Genomic DNA, 11,090 nt, shown 5'->3' with positions numbered 1-11,090 from the left:
AAGCTTTATACTTAGGACTATCAACATAATATCAATGATTAGTTTAGAAGGCGAGACATTTCAGCGTGTGCACTCTTATCTTATTCTATGTCGACTATTTGTTTTATTTTCAAAATTCAAGTGTACGCCCGGGCGTTTTGACGTAAACGTAGCTACGCGCATGACCGGCGTGTGGTACATTCTCAAATCATTAACATATGTTCCTTAATAATAAAAAAAAATGGTTTCTTTAAGGTATGAGGCTAATTGTTGAATATTATACATTCAATATATATTACATCTATAATACTAAAATTACGAGGTCCAATTTGTCAGCCGTCATCACGTAAAAACGACGAATCACAGAATTCAACTTTATATTACGAGGTCCAATTTGTCAGCCGTCATCACGTAAAAACGACGAATCACAGAATTCAACTTTATATATAACTAATATAGTACAAAGGTGTAGATTAAAAATTACACCACTCCAGGCCCTTTTGTTTTCCACGTAATTAATATTGCCAATAATTAAGAAGTTCCGGGTCGAGTCCGCTACCGATACCAATAGTATATTCACCTGTTACCTATTACCTTATCTGTACGTTCCGCATCTGACAGGCGCACCACCAAACGTTGTATTCAGGACTAATATGCTATATACACGGGTCATAACCACAGGGTTGACACTACTAAATTGTCAAATTGTTACCTATTGTAGTATTTTAATCAGTAAGACTTTCTAAGATAACAATACGAATACTAAAAATCTGGACTAAAAATAAGGCGTATAGTATGGCAAGCCGTTCTCGTCAAAACTATGTTTAAACCATTTTTCGAAAAATTTACACACTGAGAATTACAACAAAGCACACTGAGATTTTAAAACTTCAAAACGCACACTGAGAATTGAAAATTACACACTGAGAATTGAAAATTACACACTGAGAATTGAAAATTACACACTGAGATTTCATAAAGACGCACTGAGATTACAAAAATGAAAAACGCACACTGAGAATTGAAAATTACACACTGAGAATTGAAAATTACACACTGAGATTTCAAAAAGACACACTGAGAATAAATAAACTGAAAACACACACTGAGAATTTGAAATTCTAATGCAATTATTTTGTATCCATGGTTCTGATTGGATGACAGTAAGCGTAAAATTCTCTATCTCCTTGTCTGTAACTAAGGAAGCCGACATTTTGAATTGCTGAATGTATTGACATGTAGTTTCTACAATAATAAGCCAAAAAACTCACATGTTGCACCTAAAAATCTTCTTTTTATCAAATTTTATTACATTCTGAAGCGGCACAGAATCCAGAAAACGCCCGGTGTTTATGTTTGACGCCGGAAGCATACCTATGACGTCACCTAGTGTAGGGACCAAAGAAGATAACATCTTTTCGCGGAATTTTCTCTAATGAACGTTTAAGACTGAAATAATGATTGAAATTCAATTATGAACTCGATTTGCATTAGAATAGAGATAACTGTATTGTATTTGAAGCTTTGCGGACGTCCATCGGTAGTTTTACTGTCGCAAATACCCGTTTACCTGTCTCCGCTCCGCGTCGCCAGGTAAACTAAATTTGCGACAGTAAAACTACCGATGGACGTCCTTAAAGCTTCAAATACAATACAGTTATCTCTTAATTACACACTGAGAATTTAAAATTACACACTGAGAATTTAAAATTACACACTGAGATTTGTGCGCACTTTTTATGCGCACATATCTTATTAGCATACTTAATCTGAATCTATTACAAGCTTAAAACAACAAGGGGACAGAACTCGTTAGTGCTTCGATTTGGTTTCAAATTATTAATAAAAAAAACTTTAGAAATACAAGAAAAAGAAAAATACCCACTTACTCTTATTACAAAATATAACCAAATGGTGAAAAACTTTATTAAAATTATAAGAAAACATTGGAACAATCGGCAAAACAATGCAGTGAAATTTTTACTCAAGTGTCTATTATAGCATATAAAGGTAACAAAAATATAAAAGATTAACTAGCGAAATCAGGGAAACAGTTGGAAGACTTTTGAAAAGGGACCCACGGTTTTAAGTAAAAAAAATCATCCCGATACACTGGTAGTAATGATCTGAATTATAGGCAACAAACTTATGAATATGAGCGATATTAAGTCTTGAAATTTATTACGAATGTTGGTTGAAGGAATCGCATTTCATTATAATGACAAGAGTTCTTGAGATCAAGATATTAATCTGTTGAATTATTCATCTCATGAATATTCATTAGTAATTTGCATATTAATCTCAGTGTGTATTTTTGAAATCTCAGTGTGTAATTAACAATTCTCAGTGTGTGTTTTTCAATTTATTTCATCTCAGTGTGTCTTTTTAAAATCTCAGTGTGTAATTTTGAATTCTCAGTGTGTGTTTATTTTTTTTTCAAATCTCAGTGTGTAATTTCGATTTCTCAGTGTGTTATTTTAGGTTTTTAAATCTCAGTGTGTATTTTTTTTCGAAAAAAGGGTTTAAACATAGTTTTGACGAGAACGGCTTGCCATAGTATAGGTACAGTTTTCAATTTATTAGTGGGCATGACGTAAAACAGCAAAGCAAAGAATTCAACTTTATTTATAACTTATATAGGACAATGCTGTTGATTAAAAAATACTCCATTCAAGGACATTTTGTTTTCCAAATAATTAATATTACCAATAACTGATAAGTTCCAGTTCAACGGGTTCAAATAGAAAGACTTGAAAGCAGAGAAAAACTGTGTATCTTATAATCGACATGACTTTATCAGATGACAATACTAATACTAAAATAAGGCTTGCGCATAGTTATATACTTTAATTCAGTCACGGACCCGTGATATCACGGGTGTGTTCTAGTTGTACTATAAATTTATGCTTTAGGCCAAAAGAAGACTAACAACCGTCAAACAAGAGTTCGAGGTTACTGACCAAGTTACAATAATAGATTAAGGTCGAAGAGATTACCAGTCATGTCCATAAAGGTAGTACTTATCGGGTTTTTGGTTGATTTTTATGGATATTTCAATGTATTTTTGATAGGCAGATCAATTAAATATCGAGTGTCACACTCATGTTTTACGGTGTGCACTTATACAATTAAAGCATCCTTGAATGCATGTTCTGATTTCAGAGAGTTACATTTGCCACAAGTTCCCCCGATGATTGACTTATCAGTTGAATGACATCTAAAATTGTCTTCAAAATAAGAGACCACAATGCAGTACAGGCATTTTCAAATAGAATACCATTGAAACCTATGTGTTAAGCTTAGAATGACATTCCCAAACCATGTTATGATACGGTTGGTGGTCACCGCGCAGATCTTGACATGCCGTGTGTAGAACCTCGTCATCATTACTCTAAACGCCCTTTTCAAGATCTACAAAAAAAAAAAAAATAATGTTCATTCCCTTTTCTCTGGTTTATTTTGCCTAAATCATGACCGGAAAAAAATAAAGTTTGAGGATGATCTTCAAGTGAACATTTCTAAACGAAAGATCAATCCAAAAAACGGCTTCATACGTACGGCACGGAATTCATTAAAGTAGTGAATTCAATCTGTAGTATGTGTAATTTAATACTTACGAATGAAAATATTTGTTATACTAAATTTCATTGGTATTTGCCGACATTACAATAACACAAATATGGTACGTTACACTCATTGAATATTTAAATAGGAAATGGTAATTAGATACTTCGCGCACTTTTCTCGACTGGTCTCCTAAAATTATCTTTGTTGTTCTGTTTGAATGTATTACGTTAGGACCAGTTTATTTTCCCCATAGAGACAAACATGGCAGACGGTTAGTTGAAAATGGAACTATTTCGTTGTAAATTAACTGTTTAAAGAACAAAAACATGTGTTTTTTACACATCAAAACAATATAAAATACACACAATATCGATACAATAACAGTGACAAATTATCAATATACCTGTCTCTGAAAATTACACTGTTGTGATCTACTGTTTTTCTTTCTTAAATTATTTATTACCCCCCTTTTGTCTTTTGTATTCTCATAATCTGATAATATGACATTCAAATCTTTCTGATCCTGAAGAAATCTGTTTTACCTCCGATACAAATCACAATGAAAAGCTAATTAAGTTTTTTAGCCATGCAAACCACTTTAAAGATATGAAAGGGGGAATCAATTGATGTGCTTATGGTTCAATATTGTTGAAGTTAGGCACAGTAGCAACATACAATGTAAATGGGGATAAGACACCAACTGCAAGGGATAATCAAAAGGGTTACATTAATGTCCTGACGAAAATGAAAACAGTAAATACTTTTTTTTTTAATATTGGGATTTACTTGAAATTTGGAACCAAGCAAGATGAGAACTTCCATTTATCAGTAGTTTCAAAGTTGGTCAGGTCAGTTTTTCTAACTCTTATACATATTTTTTTTATTTTTCTTCTTTCAGTTATAACATGTATAAAGTTCTCATCTTGCTTGGTTCAAAATTTCAAGTAAATCCTTCCAATACAGAGTTCCAGATAAGAATTCATAACTTAGGGTTTTTACCCACCATGTTTTTATGTAATCAGGGGTCACCACACCAGGCGAAGTGAGCGACTTTGTCGCTCTAGGTCTCCCCACTTGGCTCTAGAGAAGCTCCAGGGAGAAGTTTATGTCGCCCTCGATTTTCAGTAAAATTCCCCAATGTCGCCTCATGAGTTTTGAGAAATTCTCGATTCAAACGTAAACGACCGATAGGTATTGACATAAAAAGCATGTTTTCAAATTCAGAACTGATTTCTCCACGATAGTATCATACTGCAACATAAAAATTGCTTGCCCGGGTAAACTATAAGCAAGAAAAAGAAAAATCTCGATTTTGTTATGATTGTTTATTGTCCGCCATCTTTGTTATTGAAAATTGTAGATGGCGCCATTTCATCTTTTCAACTCTCATCATTTACCTAATCCATATTGATATGCACTATTAATTTTGATTTTCTAATATTTACTGACAATATGTGATGCCCCATAAAAAATTTCAGATTTCTTTTCAAAAACGGAATATTATCAACTGGTATCTGCTTGTATTTTTACTACGTACAAAGTTGAGTACACTGCCGGGAACCAGCACAACGATTATAAACTACAAAACGCAGTCAGTTTTTTGTTCAGGATTTTGTTTTACAGACTGATACATGTGCTTTGTTTCAGCTAAAGGTCCTTTAAACAGTACATGTATTTCAATGAATATCTGCTCATTAATTTGATTAGGAACGGCAATATTTACTTCCAAAGTCGTATATTTGTGAAAAATATAAAGTAAGAATTTTTGACGCGGATCGCACCGTATTTGTTTTTGATTTACAAGTACCTATTCAATTCCGGTTATGAAAAATACGACTTTTCCAATGTTACTTTTTGTTGATTTAGTCATATTTAAACACTCGTGAAGTGTTTAAGAATCAATTACATACATTTCTAACGGCAACTTGATTTTGGAAATCGGCATTTCCATGTAAATACCGCAAACGTGTGCGATTACATGTACATGATTTGAAGTTAACAGTTTTACTTTACGTTTTCAACACATGTCAAACAATTTTCTCTCTGAATTCTTATTGAAATATTATTTTAAGAACGAATACAATTTTGAATCGTTATCTTAGCTATGAAAGACAGTGAAATCGTATTTTAACTTTTCTTAATTGATTATTAATATTATTTTTGTTTTAAAAGGTTCTTGGACTTGGTTTAATTTAAAAATCTTTGAAATGCAGCATAATTTGAACCATGTCAAATCTTCAATTCATTCAGACCTACCAAAATAAACAAAGCTCTTATGCCATTAACTTATGGTCCTTATGTCATGATATTTTTTTACAATTTTGCATAGGTACATATGTAAATAAGAAAGTATTTCAGACTACAAGCATGGCAAGACAAGGACTTACAAAATGTACTTCCTTAGCAATTGTCATGCAAAAATTATTAGAAAAGTAACAAAAAGGTATAGATTCTTAGAAAATTTTATTCATAAAAAGTATAAACGCGATCTGTCGATTTTTCCTTGAAGTCTCCCTGTTGGGCCTTCACTTCTCCCTGAAGTCTCCCTGTTGGGTCTTCACTTCTCCCTGTTTGGCTGCCAGGGAGAAGTGACTTCTCCCTATAATTTTAAAGTGTGGTGACCCCTGGTAATTGGGTGATAAAGTTTTTTAATTGCATTATCAATTCCAGTTCACCCTTTAAGCAAATATCAAATTGGGTTTTTCACCACCAAGCTCCTTAATGTATTGGGTTTTTTATCAACACAATATTGAATGTTTAGGCATGTTATAATCACATTATATCAACCCCAAATGTTTTTCCATCTTAAATATGTGTCTTTCTTTGTATATGTGCTAGCTGTTTGTTCACTGACGAGCAATTGTACGTTTAATTTGTGTCCCGTTTTAAACATTCTGCCAGTTTTGTATTTTCTTATAACTTATATACACTGCAGCTGGTGTCACTAGTTGGACAGTAACTTTCTAGATCCTATATGATCACCCTACAGTTTAGTTGGGGTAGGTGTTGCTAAGTGTTTAGATTTGTTTGTAATATATGTGAAATTTAGGTGCTGTCAAAAAGTTTTGCCAGTCCTTTCACCTATTTGCCAGATCTACTTTTGAATAGAAGTAATAAGTAGTTCCCAGAAATTCTGCAACATCAAATAAATAAATGACAATGTTATACTGCACTTTTCCAATAAGACAACTATCTTAATCATACAGAACAAGAAGACCAAAACAAAGAAAGTGTCAAGCCGCATTGACGTAAAAAAAACGGATATGCGTATTCAATCAACTAAAATGAAAAAAATAATATATCAACCAAAACTATACTGGAATTTTTTGTTTAATTTAATCAACATAAATCTGTGTTAAGTTGTCCCTTATTTGAACTTTTGGTTTCCGATGCTTTCCAAATATATATCATGTCATAATTGATTTTGCCTTTCACTTTTTCAACTGATTTCGTTCTTGATGAAACTCTGTGTTTATCGTTCAAGCAATGTTCTCGTTTAGGTACGCAAACATGCCCGTGCTTTCGATGGACACTTAATAAAAACACTAGCTTGTCTGTTATCATTATAACTTTCCCTCAGCTATCAAAAAGAAGCTGAAAACATGCTTCCATAGCATAGGTTCAGATTCCCCTATGTTACAAGTCATCTAATGAGATGCAGATTTTATAGATATATTTTTACCGGACGTTTATTTTCGTTTTAATTCATTGTATGTTATGATAAATCCCGAGAAATTCGAAAAAAATGTGAAAACATGACAAACGCTAACTGGATAAACACCGAGAAGATCAAAATGTTTTCGTAAACACGTGTACCTTTTAAGCAACAGACAATTCCAACAGGGACCCATTTCAGCTACTTGATGCAGGGCTCTATTATTAGAACAAAAGGACATTTCCAATTATGAATATTTTAAAAATAGATTTACATGACGACTGTAATCAGATAAGGGTAAATAACGCAAATGATAGTGAATCAAAGCGTTAAGAACTCATGGTTTTGGCATATAATTGGGTTTTCCTTTAAATTAATTGGGTTTTTGAACCCTGCAATGGTCAATTGCATTGTGTTTTTAATTATTTGTATTGCGTGATCACGCAAATACACAGCTTATCTGGAGCTCTGCAATAATAAAAAATTTATTTAGCATTATCATTTCCGTCAGGACATTGTCATGACATTAGTGTAACCCTAATCAAAACCATAAGTTAAACTAGAATGTGTTCCCAGTACACGGATGCCCCATCCGCACTATCATTTTCTATGTTCAGTGGACCCTGAAAATGGGGTAAAATCTATAATTTGGCATTGAAATTAGAAAGTTCACATTATAGGGAACATGTATACTAAGTTTCAAATCGATTGCAATTCAACTTCATCAAAAACTGCCTTGACCAAAAACTTTAACCTGAAGCGGGACGAATGGATGCACAGACCAGAAAACATAATGCCCATAAATGGGGCATAATAAAGTTGACTACATCCTGGTTTAACTTTTAAAAAAAATAAACTAACAATTATCACATTAACACCACAAAAATTACACCAGTACACTGTTTCTAAAATAATATGTACGAGTGAAGACATCAAAAAGCTGAACCACAAAGAATGTTTTCGTTTATTTAAACTTGATACACAACTATTTCTGCAGAACAATAATTTCAAGAAGTATTTGATGTACATTATAATTAGATTGTATACGTAGGAGTCAATTCAAATAAATTTGTAATTCTGTAGCAAGTGTTGAACAATGTTAAACATTGTTAAATAAAAGTAAAGATCATGAAGATGGATGTTTGAGAAAATTTCAAGCTTGTACAATGACCCTGTCAGTTCAAGGTTGCAGGTTTCCTGTTTTCAATAGAAACTTTAAATGTCATCCAAAATCTTATAGAGGGAAAGAGTTCTAGGATTACTGGTTATGGATATGATATATATCAAACTTATAAGTTATTCTAAATTGACATGATCAAGATGCCATAAATCAACTTATTATTGAACAATGAATTTAAGTCTGAAGTGGAGTAAAGATATAAAAAAAAAAATACATATACATGCAAAACTTAAAAAAATGTTTAACATGAGAACCCCAGTTATGCTGATATCCAAGGGGTGCAACTTTATTATATTCAGTTCAGGATTGAGGAAAATGACCTGAGAAACGATATTTCATCCCCCATCCCCAAAAAAGAAGAATACAAGGGGTATTACTATTATAAAGACAGACAGCTATAAGAATAAATAACTTTGGTAAAAAAGAGTTTAAATAAATTGCTTTGACTGGAAATATTTATTGTTAAATTTACATGTTTCTCAAAAAAAACAATATTACAAACTTATTTATTTAAACTACAAGTACTGTAAATATATACCCATACTGCAATTTTGTAAAAATGGTGTTTTTCTTTTTTTTTTTAGATCAGAATACAGCAGGTTCAGTGGCCGGAGATGCACTAACAGACCAACAAAGTAGTACACCTTTACCGTCAGGCGTGCCAGAAAATGTACAGGTAAACATCTACATGCATTGGAATATGCACTTAGATACAGATCAGTCATTATTGTAATTATAAAAAAAAGATAATGAACGAAAACATATACATGTAACACATGTCCAGCAACAAACATCAACCAATATATGTCCACCTTGTCCACCTTCAAGATTTTGATAATTCTTTACACAATTATTCTTTTTCTGTTGAAGATTATATATATTTTGGTAACTTGGTCATTTTTAAAGTCATGAGTCATATAAACTCTTTGAGTTTGAAGCTTTCGTAACAAAAAAACATTAAATCTGTGTGCACCTTTTTCTTAAACAATTATTTTAAGTGCGTTTAAGTTTTTGAAAGTATCATTGAAACTGATAGTATTTTTCATTGTTCTGTTTACAGAAAATTATAACTAGTGAAAAAGAGTTACAAGAGAACCCATCAAAAAGACCAAGGGTTGACTTGCAGTCATTGCCAACAAGGGCCTATCTAGACCAAACAGTGGTTCCTATATTATTAAATGGAATGTCTGTATTGGCAAAAGAAAGGTAAATATTGTATAGTATGGTCAGACACATTTCTAATCAAACACCTCTATATCTGGAGGCAAAGTATATAATAAATGGAAACTGATTTATTATATAATTTCTGCACTGGTATTATATATGATAGTATTGTTGATGTAAAAAAAATAATTACTTTTTACTTGCGAAAGCAGGTCTAGTAATTACCATTCCTTTTTGTCAAACTGAAAGACCTAAGGTAGAAAGCTTTCATCAAAATTTTCATCAAGTTTTCTTGGCTTCAAAAATAAAAGGAATGATCAGTTAGTCGTTTAAACATATTTGTTTTTAGTGGATTGGGAAACAAGTTATCGCAACTTATATTAATCCCTTTCCACTTTGCCGATGAGAGTTCTGCCTTTTAGCGGCTACTTAGTTGTGTAAGTTGTACTTCAGTATATTAATAAATATCATGTAGAAACACAGGTTAGACCAGACATTGGTCTATGTTAAATCAAGAAATGATATAGATACATGTGTACTATTAGATTCTATAACGAAAACAGTCAACATCTGTAATAAATGAATACAAACCTCTTAAAATTTTGAATGACTGATGTGTCTGAAGTGGTTTGACTGAAGTGAACCTTATACTGCACAAAAATCGAAAATGAAAAACTTATCTCTAGAGTTGTCTCCCATTTTTGGCTAACCGTAACTTTAAGTTTAGACCAACTGCTTACCACCTGCAGTTATTAACAAAAATCACATACCGGTACACTGTTGTTCAAAATTATATGTACTGATGAATTAGTATGAATCAAATGCTGTTGTCTATGGTAACTCCCAATTGATGTTTGGTAAACCCTATTATTTGTTTTAAACGCTTGAAGCTGTCAGTCTGTTTAGAATAGTATTGAGTCCATGTCAAGCACTGTATTGGTTTTTATTACAAAAAAAGAAATATTAAAATGTTTTTACACAAAACATGTTTCAACTGGGTTGTTGTTGGATTATGATGTGAAAATAGTAATTATTTTGTTTTCTTTTAATTCATTTCTTCAACAATTTTTATTAATTATTTCTTTACTTCATTTCAGACCACCAAATGCTATAGAATTCTTGGCAGCCTATTTACTGAAGAATAAGAACCAGTTCGAATGACGACTTAGGAATCACCTTCTTTGTAAAAAACTTTCATCTGCAATAGACAGGAATATATCAAATTCCATCATGTTTTTAAATTCATATTAAATGTAAAACCATTCAAATCTTTTCTTGTTACAAATGTAGCTATTTGCCCGTAACATTCTAGTTGCTCTTTAGAAATATTGAAGTCGTTATAAATAGATGTAAGATATGGTATAAGTGCCAATGAGACAACTCTCCATCCAAGTCACAATTTGTAAAAGTAAATCATTATACTTATAGGTCAAAGTATGGCCTTCAACACAGAGCCTTGGCTCACACTGAAAAGCAAGTCATAAAGGTCCCCAAAAATGACTTGTGAAACTTTTTAAGCAGGGTTCATTAAGTTTAACCAGTCCA

At 32.2% G+C, this 11,090-nt stretch overlaps 1 protein-coding gene across 2 annotated transcripts; it reads left to right on the top strand.

Annotated features, from left to right (window-relative positions):
- Nucleotides 1-3,718: 3,718 nt before the first annotated feature.
- Nucleotides 3,719-10,813, top strand: LOC143068821 (protein dpy-30 homolog). Of its 2 annotated transcripts, none has more exons than XM_076243133.1 (4): nucleotides 3,719-3,817; nucleotides 8,966-9,057; nucleotides 9,442-9,587; nucleotides 10,643-10,813. In XM_076243133.1, the coding sequence occupies exons 1-4, from the start codon at nucleotides 3,808-3,810 to the stop codon at nucleotides 10,704-10,706; spliced, it is 312 nt and encodes a 103-aa protein (XP_076099248.1). In that variant the 5' UTR covers nucleotides 3,719-3,807; the 3' UTR covers nucleotides 10,707-10,813. The 2 variants fall into 2 exon arrangements, with proteins under 2 accessions (XP_076099248.1, XP_076099247.1); XM_076243132.1 differs by having other exon boundaries at nucleotides 3,800-3,844.
- Nucleotides 10,814-11,090: the final 277 nt, after the last annotated feature.

This window comes from Mytilus galloprovincialis, chromosome 3, assembly GCF_965363235.1.
Source record: "Mytilus galloprovincialis chromosome 3, xbMytGall1.hap1.1, whole genome shotgun sequence".
In the NCBI taxonomy this organism is placed as follows: Eukaryota; Metazoa; Mollusca; class Bivalvia; order Mytilida; family Mytilidae; genus Mytilus; species Mytilus galloprovincialis.
The sequence above is the reverse complement of the archived record's forward strand: the minus strand, read 5'-3'. Positions and strand labels throughout refer to the sequence as shown.

Excerpts from the sequence above, each read along its gene's own strand:
- LOC143068821 (XM_076243132.1), top strand. Across the intron at positions 9,058-9,441 it reads GCGTGCCAGAAAATGTACAG|AAAATTATAACTAGTGAAAA; the intron begins GTAAACATCTAC and ends TTCTGTTTACAG. Across the intron at positions 9,588-10,642 it reads TCTGTATTGGCAAAAGAAAG|ACCACCAAATGCTATAGAAT; the intron begins GTAAATATTGTA and ends ACTTCATTTCAG.